Here is a 22,148-nt window from a genome sequence, read left to right on the forward strand (position 1 = left end):
CAGGATGTATATGTGTATCACTATATATGATGAGTGAGAATATGTATGAGTGACTATATAGAACTGTTGGTGTATGAGTGGATGTGTATATAGATGGTGGAATTACTGAATTGGTTATTGTAACTGGTATGGGTATCTCCATTTTTTTGAAAATGTTAGTTTCTATTGTTTGAATATGTGTTTCAAGGGTTACATTACACTGAAAGGAGGTCTATCAGTCTGTCACAAGGATGGTGTCATCAGTGATGTCATGAGTGATGTCACTGACCATGTCATGAGTGATGTAATATGTGACGTCATCAGCAGTGCATTGCAGGCGCGCAAGTTATAGTGAGTCCAACTAACTATAACGTGGAATTTCATTGGTTTTATGTCAGTAAAATTTCCAGCTAACTATAACTGATGTGAAACCTATGGTTTTTTTAGTGAATTTAATACGTTTTTTAAATGCTAATTCCTAACTATAACTGGTGTGAAACCTATGGTTTTTTCAGTGAATTTCATTGGTTTTTGAAATGCTAATTCCTAACTATAAGTCTCACTTTATAAATAAGACTGTTAGCACTCTAGTTGTTCTTTAGAACACTCTGGTACATTCTGTCATTGGGCTACAGTTGGGCTACATCTAGCTGATATTTGGGCTACATTTGTATTTTTTGGTCTCTGGTGGCCATCTTTGAGCTACATTGGGCTACATTGGGCTACATTTGGGCTACATTTTGGCTCTAACATATATAAAGCCCAATGTAGCACAATACATATTTTTCAAAAGTTAATTTTTTTAAAAACCACTTCAGAATAGGGCTACCTGTCCCTACAATTATCCCATTTTTTTTTTGTTTTTTTTGTTTTTGGAGCGCTCACGGTGCGCGCCCCGGGGAGCGCCCGGGAAAGCGTTCTTCTATAAAGCGCCCAGGGGCGCGCTCCGGGGAGCGTCCCGTGAGCGTCAATATCGCGAACGAAAACATGATCGTGACGTATCGCGTAGCCGCGTCCGCGTGATACGCACGGCGTAAGCGCACCCGGAAGTACTCGAGCGAATACGATCGCGCAACGTAAACATCCGACGCGCTTACGCTACGCGACCCGGAGCGCGCCCCCGGGGCGCGTAGCGTAAGCGCGTCGGGTCATGTGACCTGAAAATAACACTTTTCATTGGTTCATAATAGTTTTGGTTTCATAATGATGAAGCCCCTGGTCTTGTGACCTGAAAATAACACTTCTCATTGGTTCAGGACAGTTTTTTTTCCAAATGATGAAAGATCCCACCTTTTTTCCTTATTCTGACTTTGTCCTTTGACTGAGGAAGACCTGTTTGTACATCTCTGTACCTTTTTGATCTTTATAATGGCTTCAGTAGCTGCAGCAGCTGGTGCATCTGCCCCACCACCACCACCACCACCACCACCAACAGGACCAGCTCAAGATTATATTGGTGGTCAAGAAGAGGAGGAGGAGGAAGAGGAAGAGGAGGAGGGGAGGAGAAGATGGCTGCCTGAAGAAAATACCCCATACAAGCCCAAGCCACACATTGTATGGGAGTTTTTTTCACTCCCAGAGGGCAAGAAAAAAGTGAATGCGGCCAAGGTAACTTGCCTAATCTGCAATGAAGAACTCTCAAGGGGCAACCCAAACAAAAAATATTCATTTGGTAACTATACCATGATTCGTCATATGACCAGAAAGCACCCTAACAACTATTCTCGTGCAGAGCTCAGGGAACTGGCCAGTAACCTCCCCCAGTCTTCAAGGACCACCTCCCAAAGACACGAACCCACTTCATCGGGACCAGAAACATCAGAGATGATGCCTTGTATTCAGCCAAGATTTGCTGATTTTAAAATCACTTGTTCTGCATGTGGCAAGCTTATCGCCTATGGTGAAAAAAGCGTAAAGCTCATCGTCCTTGCAGGTGATAATCACAAGTGCCCCAAAAAGAAGTAATTTTTTGGGTTTTTTGTTTTTTTGCTCCAGTTGAGCCAGTTTCAATTCCCTTTTTTTGTTTCTCCCCCTAAAAAAATACAAAAAAAATATAAAACTGTTTTGAAAAACCAAAAAAAGTACAAAATGTTCAAAAAACAAAAAAAATATAAAACAACAAAAAGAAGAAAAAAAAAGTTCTTTTTAGAACTACCTCTAATTTCTAAAAAAAGGCTTCATTTTTTAAAAACTCTGTCATCTTTTTTCCTCATAGTACGCTCCCCGGGCCGCTCCCCGGTGCGCGTACCGGGCGCTCCCCCCGTGCAAAACGAAAAAAAAAAAATATTTTAAATGCTCCGCGGGGCCCTTTTATAGCCCCCACATCAAACCTAGGGGGTCAAAGGGGGTCTATCCCTGACGCCTTATGGTCATTTCCCCCTTTGTTTTAGCCACCTCTTGTGTCTCGATTTGACCGAGACACAAGATGGCGGCCGCTCCGGACTGTTTCGAATGTTTACAGACACCCGAGAGCCAATCAGCTTTCCGTGCGCACCTCGCGTGGCGCGCCCGAAGCGCTCCCCGGGTCGCGTACCGGGGCGCGGCTATAGATATATATATTTTTTTGAACCTAAATTACTCAAAATCCACTGGAGCACATATCTTGAGACATAGCAAAGGCACATCGGGCTACCAGTCCCTACAATTTTGCCAAGTTTGGTGTAAATCCATTCAGCCGTTCGGGCTAAAAGTGAAATCGACCGCCCTATGGAAATTAACATGGGGAAAATGCGTTTTGGGACCCCCCTTTTATCTCGGCCCCCGCTTGACATATCCCCCCCAAACTTTCAGGGAAGGACCGGGGCATCGCGAGGCCATTTTCAGGAAATTCTCAGGCAGATTCGTCAACCGGGGCCAAAGTTATTCCAAATAGAATTTTGAGATTTAACATTGAAAAAAATCCTAACTATAACTACCTACTGGCGACCGCCAGTAGGTAATATATATATATATATATATATATATATATATATATATATATATATATATATATATATATATATATATATATATGGAGAGAGATAGATAGATAGATAGATAGATAGATAGATAGATAGATAGATAGATATTTCATTAGTATTCATACTTCACCATATCACCATGTATGTACCATGACCCTATAAATATCTTCAATATCTTTAAGGTACTTCAAAGTGGAGTTATGAATAGTAAATCTATATTAACCTATATACACAGGGCGTCATGATAGTTTCTTAGTCTATATTCTGCCTCAAAATTTTGGTAGGATATTTGGCCTACAACACTGTCTGAGTATTTCGGGGTGAACGAGTATTGAACTTCAATGGGTGATTTCAATCTGACTGGTGGTCCTTTACAGCACTAATATCTGTTCATCTGTTCCCCTTTCATCAGCCTATTTCTCAGCACCTGAAATACACTGTCTGGCAAACCCCGGTCAAGAATTTGGGCATTTTTGGGAAGAATATTGAAGCCTTGTGCAACGGAATCCAGACATTTCCAGCAGCGGAGACTGGCGGTGAGTTTTGTGTCAGTTTGTTATAGCTTGTTGGCTTAAAGCTTTATTGATTTCCTTACCATTTTATAAGGCTTTGTCTATGAATGTTTGGGGTTATATAGAGGCAGTGCTGTCAGGATGTATAAACTTTGTGCACAAGATACAATAGAAACTATGCTCCTTTTCGTCTCTACCACCCCCACCGTTAGCCACATACACGGGGATACATGAGCCAGTGGAACAAGTGGAAAAGGGAAATGGGATAAGAGGCTAAACAAAAACACAGGACTCCACCACTCTGCCTCATCACTTGTGCCGGTCAAGGTGAATTGCAAAATGTAATGGATCTCTGCAAGACAAGAAATATCTGAAATAACATGTTGTTAAGAATGCTAATGCCGTATTCTATTAGAACGGATCACTGACATAATATCGAGGGTCATAATATCGACTACCAAAAATATCGGCGACAAAATATCGACAGATAGAATATCGACTTTGTATCTACAAACAGGTAAGTACAAAAATATCGAGTAAAAAATATCGTTTACAAAAATATAGTTTGTAAAAATATCGACTTTATTAAAAAAAATGGTGAAAGAAATTAATATTAATTTTTTTTACTAAAATATACTTAAAAATACTTAAATTACCTTATAATATTTAAATAATTATTTAAAGTTATAAAAAAAATTTACAATCATATTTGTTAAAACATATATATATAGTAACATAATATAATTAAAAAATATCCAATATTATTACCGTAGGATAGCGGAAGTGTAAAATTACTATTCCCACTCCAGAGAGTGCAACAGTAGATAAGGCGTTGGATAGCGTAGAGGTAAAAATTACTATTCCCACTCCAGAGAGTGCAACAGTAGAGAAAGCTTGGATAGCGTAGGGGTCAAATTACTATTCACACTCCAGAGAGTGCAACAGTAGGGAAAGGAGCAGATAGCGTAGGGGTAAAACTTACTATTCCCACTCCAGAGAGTGCAACAGTATGGAAAGCGTTGGATAGCGTAGGGGTAAAAATTACTATTCCCACTCCAGAGAGTGCAACAGTAGGGAAAGCGTTGGATAGCGCATGGGTTAAAATTACTATTCCCACTCCAGAGAGTGCAACAGTAGGGAAAGCGTTGGATAGCGTAGGGGTAAAAATTACTATTCCCACTCCAGAGAGTGCAACAGTAGGGAAAGCGTTGGATAGCGTAGGGATAAAAATTACCATTCCCACTCCAGAGAGTGCAACAGTAGGGAAAGCGTTGGATAGCGTAGGGGTAAAAATTACTATTCCCACTCCAGAGAGTGCAACAGTAGGGAAAGCGTTGGATAGCGTAGGGGTAAAAATTGCTATTCCCACTCCAAAGAGTGCAACAGTAGGGAAAGCATTGGATAGAATAGGGGATAAAATTACTATTCCCACTCCAGAAAGTGCAACAGTAGGGAAAGCGTTGGATAGCGTAGGGGTAAAAATTACTATTCCCACTCCAGTGAGTGCAACAGTAGGTAAAGTAGATACTTCATATATTATTTAAAAATATATATATATTAATATCTATAAAAAGTTAACTAAAAGTAATTACCACTTTCATATAATATAATAATTAATTAATTACAAATTCTAATTTAATGTAATCATTACAATTAGTTATCTATTAATACTAATTATTTACTAATTAACAATTAATAATTAGTAATTAAACAGTTACTTAACAATTAAAATCTAATAAATACACAAAAAAGTTAGCATATGTAATTTGTTATAATTAAATTACTTCCCACCCTATTCCCCTATGAACCCACAACCCACTACAGAAATTAAATTACTTTAATTAACCTAATTATCAATTAATCAATTATATAAAATATTTGGCAATTAAAATAAAATTAATTACCAAATAAAAATAATTTAACAATTAATTATGAACAAATACCAATACATAAATTTACATATTTAATTAATTAAAATTAAATCACACTACATAAATTAACATATTTAATTAATTATAATTAAATTACTTCCGACCCTATTCCCCTATAAACCCACAACCCGCTACAGAAATAAATTACGCAAAATTTAAATAACATTAAATTCATTAATTAAATTACATTATAACATAAATAAACACTTTTAACACATAAAATACACTATAAATAATTCAATATTATTAAAAGTTTGATATTTTTCCTAACCTATATTATGTACTTCGATATTTTGACTATCTATATTTTAAAATTCGTTATTACATTACTTACCTTCAAAACGATATTTTTTATGTCTATATTCTGTTCATTCGATATTCTGTCCAGCCTCTATTTTGTACTTGATATTATGTCCATTCGATATTTAGTAGTCGATATTTTGTCTGTTTACCATTAGAACGACTCCAGTTCTGGACGGCAGATAACAACATTGTATCTGACCTCCAGTACGGTTTCATGGAAGGCCGCGGTACCATCAAGCAGGTCCTTAACCTGACACTACTTAGGGGCAAATACGTAGATGCGAAGGGTGGAAGATTGCATATGGCCTACGTAGATCTTACTTCAGCGATCGACTGCGTAGGTCACACTAAACTGTGGGATATACTAACAACAATGGGTGTTGACCCCCTGTTGGTGAACTATCTGCGGGAAATGTATTCAAAGGCGACTGCTAAAGTGAGATATGGATTGGGAAGACAATTATCTGCACCATTTAGGGTTGAGCGGGGAGTAAGACAGGGCTGTGTCCTGGCACCCTTTCTTTTTACTCTCTATACAAATGGGTTGGAACTGGCCATGCTGGAAGGGTGCCAGGACCTACCCCTGGTACAGAAGCGTCCTATCCCCGCTCTTCTATACGCGAACGATGCGGTGATCGTCGCCCGTACACTCATTGAACTCCAACGCTCCTTAAATTGGTATAATTTATTTATGTCAAATCTAGACTTAAAAATTAACATCAAGAAGACTTTTATTTTGACTTCTGGTTGGAAATTAGATAAAGGAAACAACATCTATGTAAACAACTCCAGGGTGGCCTACACTCCCACTTATCCTTACTTAGGAGTTGTAATAGACGAAAAGGGTACCTGGAAAAGGGCTATAGAGGTCAGAAGACTGACATTTTTAAAAGCCACAATGACTTTAGTAGCTTTTACCCAGAGATTGGGAAAATGCCCCCGGGAAGAGATGTTACGTATTACCAGGCCAAATGCGTTTCCACAGCTATCTACGGGGCAGGGGTGTGGGGATACGTACAGGTAGAATCCATCCAAAAAGTAGAAAACTGTTTTTTAAGATTCTTGCTTGCTGTTACCCAAAGCACGTCCACATTCAGTTACCATTTAGAATTGGGTGTGCCGTATATTTCTGACTTCATAAGGATGCAACCCATTCTTTTATGGCACCGTCTCTGGACGTCAAATAAACTAGCTTTTACTCAATCAGTTGTGAAAGATTGTATAAGCCTAGTACACGCTAATAAGATCCAGTGGCTACAATATGTTAGGAGGTTTTTAAATGATCTGGGCCTGGAGAAATCCTATCACACTCCATTAGACATGGCAACAATTACAAGGAAGGTGTTAAAAAATCTATGCTTAACGCACTTAGCTGATATACGTTTGCTGAATGAAGCATATAAACCCTCTGTCCAGCATTTCCTCCTAATTCAAACATCACCAATGATTCAGCTATATCTAACTTGGAAACTAACCAACTATGATAGACTACTATTCACCCGATTCAGACTGAACATGTTTCATCAGTTTGTTACTTTTCCAACGGTCAACGACTGGTCAAACCCGTTAGGCCACTGCCCCTGTGACAATATATCCCCCAAATCGCTTTTACATTTAACCCTTTTCTGCAAATTTTATAAGGAACCTAGAAACCGATGGCTTGTACCCATTTTAAAAACCCTGGGCCTACGTAAATGTCGGCCCGCTCTCCTGGTTCTTCAATTCCCGGAATCAGATCTTCGAGCCTTAAATATAGCCAGGTTCCTAAAATTTTGTATCCGGCATAGAACAAATTTGTAACTTGAGTTTGGATGAATCTTAAATTTTTGTCACATGTTTTTAACTGTAATACTCTGAATGAAAAACACTTTTTATGATGCAAACAAATTATTGTGCTGTTTTTAACAATGAACTTTGTACTCCTTCTGGAAAACGAATCGTTCTTTTTTTATTGTATGTTTATACTTTTATGTTTTTTTTCCAAATGAAACCGAATAAAGTAAACAATTCAATTGACTGGTTCACCTGGCAATGATAAAAAGAAAGGTGGAGCACTAATCCTGTGCATTTTTAACTGAAACAGTAAAATCATTATAAATAAAAACCCAGTAAATATACAAGGCTCAGATATTTAAATAAACACACCCTCAAAAAAGCAAAACAAAACATAAAGAAAAGAGTACTCTTTAATCACGGGTATTCTAAATAAAACCCCACCAGAGTCCTTGACCTACAGCATCAAATTGTACTCTAAGAGGGGAACAATCTTCCAGTGCAAGAAATTAGCCAATGACCACACCAGAATTGAAGCCAATACGGTGCAGAACACACAAGCAGAGCCAATCAGCTTCCAGGAGCTTGACCAATAGAAATTATTATACACCAGTCATGTAACACATCCTAAAGCTTGAGCCATCCCTTTCTGAGGTGCAGGTCGGACAAATTACGCTCCATACTCTCAGCAAATGAAAAGGCACACCAGAGCTGAGGTGATCATGAGCAACACCTCAGCACAAGGAAAGGTCAACTGAGGTGAGTTGATGCTGATCAATGCAGAAGCGCTGTGTACTGTGAGATGCTGCAGTACATGGTATGGTTGGTTACAGGTACACCGCACAGCTATGAACGTGCTGTGAGCTGCGCTCAGTGCAGAAATTGTGCTCACATGCTCTAACAATGCTCACTGGATTGTTACTAGAGTACAACTTTGACCTCACGCACCTATGATGCTGCCTACATCTGTCTCGTGATGAAGTTGGTCCGGCGGTGCGAATGACTGTTGCCACCTTAAGTGAGCAACCCGATCATGAAAAGAATCAGAAGCTCTGCAGCGATAGTGCAGAGTAAGAAATCATTTAATACAGGGGCATATTACCAACGATTAGCGATATTTATCGCTAACTAGGCTTAGCAACGATTTTTTTATCGCTAAGCATCGCCGGAAATTATCGCTGAGATAACGTTCTTTAGCTACGTTTATTTCCAAAGCGATAATTTTTCCGGCGATAGCGTGAATATCGCTGAGAATACAGCGATATTCACTCACTAATGACTAGATGCTCTTAGCCATGTTATCCACCTCCCATTGGATAACATGGCTACGAACTGGTCTGGGCAGGTGTTAGTTTATGGCAATATTCGTGCTTAGCGCGAATATTGCCATCGCTAAACCTGCCTTGCTAATAGGCGTTAGCGACTTTAGCAACTGCTTTCAGTCGCTAACGGGTTGGAAAAGCCCACTTTGCATGTCATTAGAGATAATTATCGCTAACATGCAAAGCGGGCCCCAAAACGCTCGCTATTGCCTCAAAGCTGTCGCTAACATCAGTTAGCGACAGCTTGCTAATTGGGCGATAGTATTATCGCCGCTTAGCGGCTGAAAACGGCCGCTAAATCGGCAGAAATAGCATATCGCCAGCATTGATAATATGCTCCACAGTTCCTTAATTCAATTTGTTACCATATGCGACAGTTGAGTCCATAGAGGTAGTACCATGAACACGATCCTTATAATAAACACTGGTAGATCTGTGGTTGTTGCAGTCCAGCTCAGGGTACCCGCTCATCGTCATTGTGAAGTTGATAACACCAACAAAAAGATCAATACAAAGATCAGATTTATTAAATAACTAGCAGCCTGTCCCGACGTTGTCCGGGTATGAATTGCTGCGGGCCAGTAGTATATTGTTTTGTTGGATTTCGTTTTGATAGCATTTCTTATCTGTGACAGGCCTGTGAAACGCTCCGATTCACAGTGCACTGCTGATGCACTTAAGAGTGCGCGTTCAGTAGTGTGTGAACTTGAGTTTCCATACTTTATTTTTCCTTGCAATATTATATAGCGCAAACTCAACAACATGGCATGAGCACAATTTACATTACAGATGAACACATTCATTTGTGGTAGATTTGTGGTAGGCACGGGGAGACAAAGCGATTTGCCTGGAATCACAGGATGTTGAGCCGATGCCGAGATTCGAACGTAGCTCCCCAGCTCTAAAGTTCGCAATTCTAAAACTTGTGGCGGGAGGTGTGTCTAAAAGTGTATGTCGGTGCTGGCCATCAATGAGAGAGACCTGTGCACTTTTCAAATGGGTAGTGAAAACATATGAGTATGTTGCTGGAGATGTGGGCCGCCATGCCACCAATGTATTACCGGGAGAGGGTAAACACCCATTATTCTGCAACTTTCTTTCCGCATACCATCACTCCGCATACTTTCATTACGAAAGTACCTTGACTCCGCAATGCCATTATAACGCATGGCATTACATTTTATATGCTTTTACCACGCATACATTTACAACAAAATTAATTGTAAATGCATGAATGGTAAAAGCATGCCTTTTTTTAATGTTTGGATAAGGTAAGTATGGGTATAGGGGTATATGTTTTGGGGTACTGAGGTATATGTTTTGGGGTGTTTGGGTATTTTAAAGGTTCAGATATAGTTTTGGGTTATGGAGTACAGGGGTAGTTTTAGGGTTTAGGGATAGGTATGGGTTTTGAGGTACAGGTGTATTTTTAGGGTTGAGGGCTAGGTTTGGGTTTTGGGGTATAGGGGTATTTTTAGGGTTCAGGGGTAGATTTGGGTTTTGGGGTACAGGGGTATTTTAAGGGTTCAGGGCTAGGTTTGGGTTTTGGGGTACAGGGGTATTTTTAGAGTTCAGGGCAAGGTTTGGGTTTTGGGGTACAGGGGTATTTTAGGGTTCAAGGGTAGGTTTGGGTTTTTGGGTACAGGGTTATTTTTAGGGTTCAGGGCTAGGTTTGGGTTTTGGGGTACAGGGGTATTTTTAGGGTTCAGGGGTAGGTTTGGGTTTTGGGGTTCAGGGGTATTTTAAGGGTTCAAGGCTAGGTTTGGGGTGTGGGGTACAGAGGTATTTTAGGGTTCAGGGGTAGGTTTGGGTTTTGGGGTACAGTGGTATTTTTAGGGTTCAAGGTTAAGTTTGGGTTTTGGGGTACAGGGGTATTTTTAGGGTTCAGGGGTAGGTTTGGGTTTTGAGGTACAGGGGTATTTATAGGGTTCAGGGCTAGGTTTGGGTTTTGGGGTACAGGGGTATTTTTTAGGGTTTAGGGATAGGTTTGGGTTTTGGGGTACAGGGTATATTTATAGGGTTAAGATGGGTTAGTGTTTAAAGGTGTTGGGGTATTTTAAGGAGTAAGGGTGGGTTATGATTATGGGGTGCAGCGGTATTTAAAGGGAGCAGGGTGGGATTAACACATGATATGAGACAAGGCATGAAGGGCGGAACGTACCACATGCCCCCAGCGTTTGTTAAGCCCCCAGCACATGCCCACAGCACAACGCAGACACGCCCACAAGGGACTACTTTGCTGGCACGGTTCTTTTACCTTTTAAATGTATATGGTGGGCGTCTGGATAGCCTTTGTCCTCCTGCTGCAAATGCCCTTTCCAACACTGTATTGGGTGTTGTGATTGGTGCTGTGGTTCCTGAGATTACTCGCCTCAAACGTTTGGGCTCTCTCTTTATTATATTAGTATGGATAAATCATGTACAGAATAACTACCCCAGCCAACCATCCAGGTTAACTGTCTCTCTACAACTCTTATTGTCCCAAAATTCCACCCCTGACATCATAGGGATGCCATCAACATTCCACCCCTGACATAATAGGTATGCCATCTCTAGATACCACCCAATGCTAAAGGATTTATGTGTAATATGGAAGTCTCCTTATGGCGTGGTACGTTGTTATTTGAGCAGCTGCTTTATTTTTATTAAACCGCAGAAAACCCTTAGGTCAACAGATGATTCAAACAATTCAAAGTGTTATTTGTGTAAGCTTGTAGAAAATACATCGAGTGAGCAGAAGCTGTGATATGGATTAAGCTACCTGCCTTGTCACATTTTATACCTTTATTCAGCAATTTTAAGAGGGATTTTAAGAAACACTCTCTAACAGTGTTGAAAAAATATTTACTTGTTATATCGATTGCAAGTGTCTCCAACATTTTCTATGATTAATGCTTCTTCTGGTCAATGAAAATCAGCCCATTCTACTGAATATCAGCATTACTATTACAATAGCAACCACATCCATTAGGATTGCAATAGTGGCCACTCTTTGCAGGATTGCAATCAGTGACCATGTACTCTTTTTAAAGGTGCACCAACAGCAGTGTCTCATCTGACTATTGCTAGAGACATATTGTGCAGTGGCAGAGACACACAATTTAAAGTAAGTTTCCAATATTGGTGGACTCTCTGCTGCAAAAAAACAAAAAGGGGACCTCCTGCTCGCAAACATCCGCTTACAGTGGTTATCCGCCCCTACTCCAATGGATGCCTGGGGTAAACTGGCTGCATGGGTCGAATGCGACATTGACAAAATTTATGACCTATACAGTGCGGGAGAACTATGACCCTTTGATCAGCTACAGACTGATTTGACATATCAGCGGGGCACTTCCCGCTCCATGGGACAATAGTAGAGGCGATAAAACGCCAATGGCCGGGGGGAACAGAAACTGCATCAAGCCTACCAGGTCATTTGTACCTCAAAGAGAGACTGTGGGGCTATAGAGGGCCTCTACTGAAACCTAAGGACTGACATGGACTCCCCTTTAACAGCACTAAAGGACAGGTGGGCTACTCATATTGGTATACCTATCACAGAGGGAGACTGGTGGAGTATACTAGAAAGATCACTAAAAGTGTCCAGGAATGCTAGGTTTAAGTTAATTAATATCTACTTCATACATATGGCATAGCTCACACCTGGCAGGTTCAATAAATTCTTCCCATTCATCCAAGCCACATGTTCTAGATGCGGGAAGATAGGTGCGGAAATGCTCCACATGGTCTGAGACTGCCCGCTGATAACTAAATACTGGAGGGAGGTATTGGCACTGGACAATGACGTGACAGATCACATACTCTCGTTGAGACTTGTGGTGTTTCTACTTAGTCTCTACCCAAGTCCGGCTAAACACAGTATATCAGGAGAGGTTATCAACCAAAATGAGCATATGGGAACCATCAGGGAGACTCCCAAAATCTGCACTGACTCGCTGCATAATGAAATAATGGTCGCAAGCCAACGGGGAAGTGTAACGCTTTGTGAGGACACTTACAAAAGTCATTTGAAGTGCTGTGGCTGAAACCAGAAATATAGAAAGAGGCATTTCAAATTTCCTATGTGAATATTGGCTTATGCCTCAGCCTATCCACGATATTCCCAGGAGCAAGTCGTGTTGTGGGTGGATTTTAACAAACACCATTATCCATCATCCAATGCGGGACAAACATCCAAATCCCCCGAACTGCTCTGAATCGCAAAAGGCCCGCAACAACGTGTATGCTTCGCACCGACGGCACGCCAAACACACCACTCTCCAGATTGGAGAGTCTTGGTCAAAGATCGACACCCACGTGAAAAGTTCCATCTACCTTTTGTAGCTTCCCCATGGAGAATCATAGGCATAAAAGGCACAATGGTAACTACCAGGAGATGGGCTGAGACTGTCATCTGGAATGTATCTCAATTCATAAGAGCACCGTGGCTACAGTATAGCGCAGCATCGGAAGGTTGCACATGATCAGTCCACCCAGCCGGGCTAAGCCGCTGATAGTAACACCAATGGCAGCCCCATCTCTGACAGGTCACCCCTGACCCCATTAACTTTGGCACTTCCAGTCGGAATGCCATCTCCAAGAGAGTGGAGCCTGAAGGCTGATCTAGTGTGGCAGATCTAGTGTGCTCACACCCCTGATGCGGAAGCCGGGGGCTGTTAGGCAAGGAGGGCTCATTGTTCGTATCATTGCTGCTATTCTCGTTTTTTAACCCAGTGACTCACGATCGAATTTTAATTTGTAAAACTACGCTGTGTGTTCTTGTTTGGTGATTTTAAACTGACATTTGCACTTCATTCAAGCCCCCATCTCTCCCTTGTACCTATACACACTCCTCGCACAGCAGATTACTTGCTGGGGCGAGAGAAGGCGGACGCCATCTTGGGGGAAGGCAGGGGCAGCGCTCCAGTTGCTGGCTGACTCCCACCCTCCCGGCTGACTTAAAACCCGCATAGAATCACGCGCGGCACAGATCTAGTGTGCTCACACCCCTGAGGCAGAAGCCGGGGGCTGTTAGGCAAGGAGGGCTCATTGTTTGTATCATTGCTGCTATTCTCGTTTTTTAACCCAGTGACTCACAATCGAATTTTAATTTGTAAAACTATGCTGTGTGTTCTTGTTTGGTGATTTTAAACTGACGTTTGCACTTTATTCAAGCCCCCATCTCTCCCTTGTACCTATACACACTCCTCGCACAGCAGATTACTTGCTGGGGCGAGAGAAGGCGGACGCCATCTTGGGGGAAGGCAGGGGCAGTGCTCTAGTTGCTGGCTGACTCCCGCCCTCCCGGCTGACTTAAAACCCGCATAGAATCACGTGCGGCACAGATCTAGTGTGCTCACACCCCTGAGGGGGAAGCCGGGGGCTGTTAGGCAAGGAGGGCTCATTGTTCGTATCATTGCTGCTATTCTCGTTTTTTAACCCAGTGACTCACGATCGAATTTTAATTTGTAAAACTACGCTGTGTGTTCTTGTTTGGTGATTTTAAACTGACATTTGCACTTTATTCAAGCCCCCATCTCTCCCTTGTACCTATACAACCTCCTCGCACAGCAGATTACTTGCTGGGGCGAGAGAAGGCGGACGCCATCTTGGGGTAAGGCAGGGGCAGCGCTCCAGTTGTTGGCTGACTCCCGCCCTCCCGGCTGACTTAAAACCCGCATAGAATCACGCTCAGCACAGATCTGGTGTGCTCACACCCCTGAGGCGGAAGCCGGGGGCTGTTAGGCAAGGAGGGCTCATTGTTCGTATCATTGCTGCTATTCTCGTTTTTTAACCCAGTGACTCACGATCGAATTTTAATTTGTAAAACTACGCTGTGTGATCTTTTTTGGTGATTTTAAACTGACATTTGCACTTTATTCAAGCCCCCATCTCTCCCTTGTACCTATACACACTCCTCGCACAGCATTTTACTTGCTGGGGCGAGAGAAGGCGGACGCCATCTTGGGGGAAGGCAGGGGCAGCACTCCAGTTGCTGGCTGACTCCCGCCCTCCCGGCTGACTTAAAACCCGCATAGAATCACGCGCGGCACAGATCTAGTGTGCTCACACCCCTGAGGGGAAAGCCGGGGGCTGTTAGGCAAGGAGGGCTCATTGTTCGTATCATTGCTGCTATTCTCGTTTTTTAACCCAGTGACTCAAGATCGAATTTTAATTTGTAAAACTACGCTGTGTGTTCTTGTTTGGTGATTTTAAACTGACATTTGCACTTTATTCAAGCCCCCATCTCTCCCTTGTACCTATACACACTCCTCGCACAGCAGATTACTTGCTGGGGCGAGAGAAGGTGGACGCCATCTTGGGGGAAGGCAGGGGCAGCGCTCCAGTTGCTGGCTGATTCCCGCCCTCCTCTACTCCTCCTACAAATGAACACCAATCCCCGACGGCGCAGCGGGCGCTCCGGCAGCACGCCGAAGGCGCGCCTAAGGCAAGCCTGTCTGCGCCCCTCCGCGCTAAGACCGCGCTTAGCACCATACCCCCTGGCCCCCCTAGACCCCACCAAGGAGGTAAGGCTATTACCTATTCCAGCAATCATTTGAGGGACATAAGGAACATCATGGGCGGCTCGCGTTGTCCACACTTTAAGGCAGACTCTTCAATCAACCAACAATCCGTACAATGTTCAAACTGTACCTATAAATTGACACTCCCGTTCTCTCAACAAGTACAAAACTTACCCCAAATAAACACCATGGCCAAAATTACCCAATGTGCGCTTATCAATGCTCGGTCACTTACTAAACATAAAGAGGATATCTATGAATTCATACTAAGTCAAGACCTAGATCTTCTCTTTATAACAGAAACATGGACAGATCAATCATCCGGTCCCGACCTCCGTACAGCTGTCCCGGATGGATATGATGTGGTCAGGCAGGACAGACCCCCAGGGAAAAGAGGAGGCGGTATCGCTATTGTATATAGAAAAAATCTGGTCACAAGGACAGAACCAACTAACCTTGATTCAGCTGAAGCACTAACTTTCTGCATTAGGCTCTCCCCATGCAATCCTTCAAGGGCACTCTTATTTACCGTCCACCCTCCCCTCGAACCCCTTTTCTAGCATCCCTTAATACTCTATTAGAGCCCATAGCAGCTAATCCGGATTACACAATATTAGGCGATTTCAATTTTCATCTAGAAAATTTCAATGACAGAGATTCGTCAACATTAGCCTCTGACCTTTCCTCAGCAGGTCTCGAATTACTGATTACCGCTCCTACCCATCAGGCTGGGCATACATTGGACGGCCTTTTTTCCAATAATCCTTACATCACCTCACCTTCAGTAAAACCACTTACATGGACAGACCACGCTGCATTAATGTTCACCATCATAACCAGGAATGTCAAAAACACACACTCGACAAACCGCTCTATACAACTCAGAGACTGGAAGAACTTGGATGACCTGACTTTACAGTCCACCCTGCTCGCTACTCAACCAGGGGATACAACAGACCCCCACATTGCCTCAGAAGATTACACGGTCTGGCTCATTAATGCCTTTAATTCGCTAGCCCCTGCAAAATCTATACGACCAAATCGCAACACACCCTCCGCTCCTTGGTTTTCTGAAACCCTCAGACTGGAAAGGCAACGTTGTCGAAATTTAGAAAGACGTTGGCGTAAACTCTATGATAACAACGATAGAGATGCCTACAAAAAAGCTTTAGCCATTTACAGAACGCTGTTAACCAGAGAAAAACAAAATACTATCTGGAGCAAATAGAGTTAGCCAAAAATTCCACTAAACAACTCTACCAAGTGGTCTCGAATCAGTCCACCCCACCTATGTGTACTACCATAGAACCATCTCAAAATCTGTGTAATGAACTGGCAGATTTTTTCAAACTTAAGGTTAATGACATCTTCTCTAACTTTTCTACAAAGATAACTTCAGAACCCACCAGTCCCAATACAAATTACCCCTCTACTTCCCCAGCTTTGTACGAATTTACTCAAATCACCCCTACACAGATAAAGGAAATTATAACAACCATCAAATCAGGATCACCACTGGATCCATGTCCACCTTTGATCATTAAGCCAGTGACCAACTTGATAGCTCCCATTCTGACAAACATTTGCAACGCTATGTTTTGTTCAGGTTCATATCCCTCGGTTTGGAAGAAAGCAATCATCAAACCATTATTGAAAAAAACAAGTCTGGACCCCTCAGAATCCAAAAGCTATCGACCTATCGCATCCCTCCCCTTCCCGTCAAAAATATTCGAAAAAATTATGAATCATCAGATGGCCAATTACATTGATCAGAATAATCTTCTTGATGATACACAATTCGGATTCAGGAAGGGTCGTGGGACCGAAACTGCCCTGATAAAGGCGGCAGATGAGGTTAGAGTGATTATGGATCAATGAGGCGCAGCAGTCCTGATATTATTGGACCTGTCTGCGGCCTTCGACACAGTCGATCATAACATCTTGATTGACCGTGTAGGAAAGATCGGCATTCAGGACAAAGCCAAATCACTGCTGATTTCTTTTCTGTCTGGGAGTCAGCAGTCAGTTAAACTGGGTGACTTCTTCTCTCCTGTTTTCACCTTACCGTGTGGTGTTCCTCAGGGATCCTCGTTAAGTCCGACGCTATTCAACATCTATGTGTCGGACTTGGCGGGGGTCATTAAATCATACTGTATTGGGTTAACATCCTACGCTGATGATACCCAGTTGGTTCTGGTGGTTCATAACAACGGAGGAGCAGTTGCGGCCAACTTTCAGGATGGTATGATGGCCATCAGTTCCTGGATGGATCAAAATTGTTTAAAATTAAACTCAGACAAGACGGAGGTCATGATATTTGGTAGCTTGACCCCGACTTGGTCTCAAGCATGGTGGCCTTCTGACCTAGGCCCTACCCCGACACCGGTTAATAAAGTCAGGAATCTTGGGGTCCTATTTGGCAATAAACTGTCATTTGTAAGCCATGCCAATGCGGTAGTCTCAGCATATTTCTATACTTTGAGGATGATCAAGAAACTACTGCCATTTCTGCCAGCCAGCGCGGGCAAAACTTTGATGTCTACCTTAGTTTTATCTAAGGTTGACTACTGTAATGGATTACTACTAAATGCCCAAGAGCAAGTTTTGAATAAGCTACAACTTGTCCAAAATTCTGCTGCCAGAATCCTGACCCACACTCCAAAATTCTCGTCCATCTCCCCGATTATCCGACAATTGCGCTGGCTCCCGGTTAAGAGCCGCACCAAATTTAAGGCGCTATGTATCACCTACAAGGCTAGGAATAGTATAGCGCCAAAATTTTTAAAGAAAGCCTTATCTGCTAATACGCCCAAAAGAGCCTTGCGCTCTTCTACAGCTAATTTGCTTCCAATCCCTCGCACTAAAAATGTGAACTGGGGGGACAGACGCTTCACAGTCGCTGCCTCTAGGCTGTGGAACACTCTCCCCCTCCATATAAAATCCTGTCCTTCCCTGATGACGTTCCGGAGACAATTAAAAACATGGCTTTTTAATCAGTAAGAACTTGATCTCTCTATGCTCTTGATCTGAACAGCGCCGAGACACCTTAGGGTATTTGCGCGCTAAACAAATTGCATAAATAAATACATAAATAAATAAGGCAATCAGACTCCCGGAGACAAATGAGGCCAACCAAGAGTCTACCAAGAGGAGCAGCAGAGGGTAGTACCCAACCCCAATCCCTCACAACATTAAGTTGACTTTTTTAATTGACTGAAAAGTATGAGTCAGTTCTGCCAATTCAGGATTTTGATGCATGCCTATGACTCTGTTGCAGTCCTAGATCCTCAATCCTGCTGACTCTGCGTTATGTACGTTCTGTTTTTGTTTTGTTTAATTGTTTTTCAATTCTATAGTGAAGGAGGGATGTAGTGTTCCATTAGTATGCAAGCAGCGCAACGAGGGATGCCAGAGGAGGAGGATATGATGTATGTGTGTGTGGGTGTGCTATTAATGTGTTGTCTTGACTTCAGCGTAATGAAGTTAATAAAAGTAACCCACAAACACAGGTGTCATCAGTTTTCTGACCACAAGTTACCAGTCACTCTGTGTCTATTTCTGATTATTTAGTGCACCATCCAAAACACCACAGTTTTATCCTAGCATTTGCCATGCATTACAAATAAAGTATACACAAATAGTAAAAAACACAATGTTTTTCAATAGCTTCTATGTTGGGGGCCTAGGTAACGGTCTGAAATGTTGAATAATGTCTTGGAATTCTGGACCACTGATCAGTCACAGACTGTATTATCACAATATTTTTCCCCTTTAGTGGATAATTGCTTTTGCATCACCTTTTCTCACCAAAAAGGCAATATCTTAGTTATTGCAATGTCAGTAGAACACGGTGGAAATGAAAGAATAGGATTATATGGCTTTCTTAATTAACCCTGTAAATGTATTTGGGGTTTGGTGAAAATCTGTAATACTCATAAGTAGTAATAAGGCAGGGTGCAAATAAATGATGAATAACATGTTCATGCACATTTTCACATTTTTCCTGCTTATTTTCTACCAGCCTTTTGCTGGTGGAAACAAAAACCAGAGATTTAATGCCTCGTTACAAATTGGTTAAATGAAATCTATGCTGCCATTGCATAATCCTAAGGTGTGAACTGCACAAGCCAAATCACCATTGTTTTTTATAGTTTTGTGTTAGCTGCTGTGTTCAATAACAACCTTTTATTTCCTTTCTCTCTGTGTGGTAAACCAGATATAGCGCTCTTTGGCGAGTGTGCCAACTCCATCATCATCACCATCATGGGAATCACCATCTGCTTCTAGAGAAGAGAGTATGCGGCACCTGCAGAGACTTGCCCACCTTCTTATTCCAATTGAATCCCTCACATGACTGTATTTCAGTTTCCTCCACCCTTGGCATTCTTGTTTGCTGTTCCTACATTCTTAATATATTTGCAATAAAAAATCCTAAAGGAAATTACAAAATATCTTGCTTTCTTTTGAATTCCTGTTGGCAGGCAAAATATTCTACCAACAAATGCTAGAAACAATATGGACGCTTGATCAGCCCTCTCTTAAACTAGAGATTTTGGAATAGCAATCCAGCTCACCCAGCAGTCGGTGGTAAGGTCACAGTGGCAATGCACAGTAAATCGCTTTAAAAATGTTTTCCAACTCTGCTGCAGGACACATTTACAGTTAAAAACTCAAGCATCTTACAGTATTATTGGCAATGTTTTCCCCCCCAGATGCTAAAGTAACAGTATTACCTTTGCTGGGCATTCCTGCAGTATTTACCCCAAATGGGAACATGAGGTTTTGTGTTAGACAATTTCACCATCAGAGTTATTGGCCTGATACTGTGATCATTAATATTGATTCAGTTAAAACATCCACCAGAATTACTCTGGCAGACAATATGGCAACTGAATTAGAGTGCCAGTGAATGTACGCAGGAAAATATTTGTGCCAATATTTGTGCCCCTCTAGAGCCTAGAATGTTTATCCAGGCTAGGGTATCTTTCCCAGCCCTGGAGCATGCAGATGAAAAACTCAACACAGGAGCTGCAGTCAAATACTTCTTTACTCCTACGTATACACGTACACACTGCGCATTATCTCATTATCAACACTAATCACACCCTTACACATCTCTGCGTAATTCCTGTTCAGGGTCCGCCAGAGAAGGACGAGAGTCTTTGTGTGTATAACATCAATATGCTACATCTCCCCCTTTGTTAAATAGAAAGTGGTGCATCATGGAAATCAAATTTCTTTAATGAATCAGCACATGTCGGCTGGACAGGGTAAGCCGAGATGATCGAAGTCCACCCTGATTGGACAAAGATGACATAGGCTCAGGTGCTTGAGCTGGACCTGCTGGAAGAGCTGCTTCACACATGGTTTCGGGACTCAACGAGTGTTGTGCTTGATGTCTGAAATGTGACTTGCCCTCAGTGACGGATTGTCCAGGAAAATGTGCTGTTATCATCTGTCCCTTGCACGCCACTACCTGTAGAGGATCTGGCCAAAAGGAATGTTTGTTTTCTCTTTTATCTCTGCTTAAGCAGTACCTATGTCTTCTCTGTCAAAGACTGTTTCTCGGGCATGACAACACCAATCTGCATGTGTTTTCCTTTTTCCTTTCCAAGTCGCATCCATGTCTCAAACCTTGTCATCCTCCAATGCTCCATCCTGGGTCCATTGTTTATTTTTTGTTCTGATTGCTCTCCCAAATAGCAAGGTGATTGGACTCTCACCAGTTGTGAAGTGAGGGGTTGACCAATAGGCCTGGAGGTCCTGGCACAGGGCTTGGTTTAGATCGATTTCCTATATGGACGCTCATTGACTGAGCCTCTTGAGAGTGTCCATGAATCGTTCAAATATACCATTGCCTTGGGAGGGCCAGAGGGTTGTACTCTTTTGGTGTTTCACTTTGAGTCAGGAAATAAATTCTTTGAACTCTTTGCTGTTGAATGGTGGGCCGTTATTAGATTTAACGATTTTGTGGATGCCCCAAGTTGCAAAGTTGTCATGGGTTGTCAAAGATAGGTCTTCCACCAAAAGAAAACGTGAGTAATTGTCTATGACTATCATGGAATGAGGTCCATTTCCAAAAGGTCCAACAATTATAGGTAAGTTAAATATGTCAATTAGGATCATAGCGAATTTCAACATGTTATTTGAGTCATGGCACGTGCACTGGGGCCTAGTTAACAGGGTTGCAGTGCAGTGTCAAAAAACCCTGCAGTGTCAGTCCACAAAATTGGATGATTATGCAAAAGTGGCATTTTCTGACAGAACACAAAATAAACAAACAGAGCGACATATTTACAAGCCCCTATCACCATCACAACGTCACTTTTCAGAAGGTTGTAGTGGCAATAGGGACTTTGACCTATTCACAAGGCAGCGTTAAACCAGTTAATGTGGCTTAACGCAGCCTTGTGAATAAGGCCCCCTTTCACACTATATTTAGCATGAAAGGAGTGGGGCAATGGGTGTTGCGGTAGGTGTTCCAATTTAACACCTATGGATTTTGACAGTGCCCCATACTTAGAAAGGCTGTGCCAAAATTAAGACCAGGAAAAACCTGGTCTTAAACAGGTGCAAAGAGGAGAAATGTTTCATTTCTCCTCGTTTTTGCTGTTTCTATGTGTGCTGCGTTGTGCAGCACACATAGAAACAGCAAAAGGCATTGATTGTTTATGTGCAGGAATGTGACCCTTCCTGCACATAAACAATACATTTAAAAAACATTTAGTTTTTCAACTTCTACATGTGCTGCATTAAGCACACATAGGAGTTACACAACGTCATTTAAATATTTTTTATGTGCAGGAAGGGAGACCCATGGTGCAAGGGTGCATGCGTTAGTGCTAGGCTGATAAATTTAGGA

General features: G+C 42.2%; 1 protein-coding gene across 1 annotated transcript in view; it reads left to right on the top strand.

Annotated features, from left to right (window-relative positions):
* Window positions 1-19,735, top strand: part of LOC147679934 (gastrokine-1-like) — a 42,759-nt gene extending 23,024 nt beyond the window's left edge. The window contains exons 5-6 of the mRNA XM_086943500.1: window positions 3,352-3,475; window positions 19,503-19,735. Coding sequence (XP_086799626.1) covers window positions 3,352-3,475; window positions 19,503-19,573 — 195 coding nt within the window. The 3' untranslated portion in view covers window positions 19,574-19,735. The remainder of the gene's footprint in view (window positions 1-3,351; window positions 3,476-19,502) is intronic.
* Window positions 19,736-22,148: the final 2,413 nt, after the last annotated feature.

This window comes from Lissotriton vulgaris, chromosome 11 (assembly GCF_964263255.1).
Source record: "Lissotriton vulgaris chromosome 11, aLisVul1.2, whole genome shotgun sequence".
Classification (NCBI taxonomy): Eukaryota; Metazoa; Chordata; class Amphibia; order Caudata; family Salamandridae; genus Lissotriton; species Lissotriton vulgaris.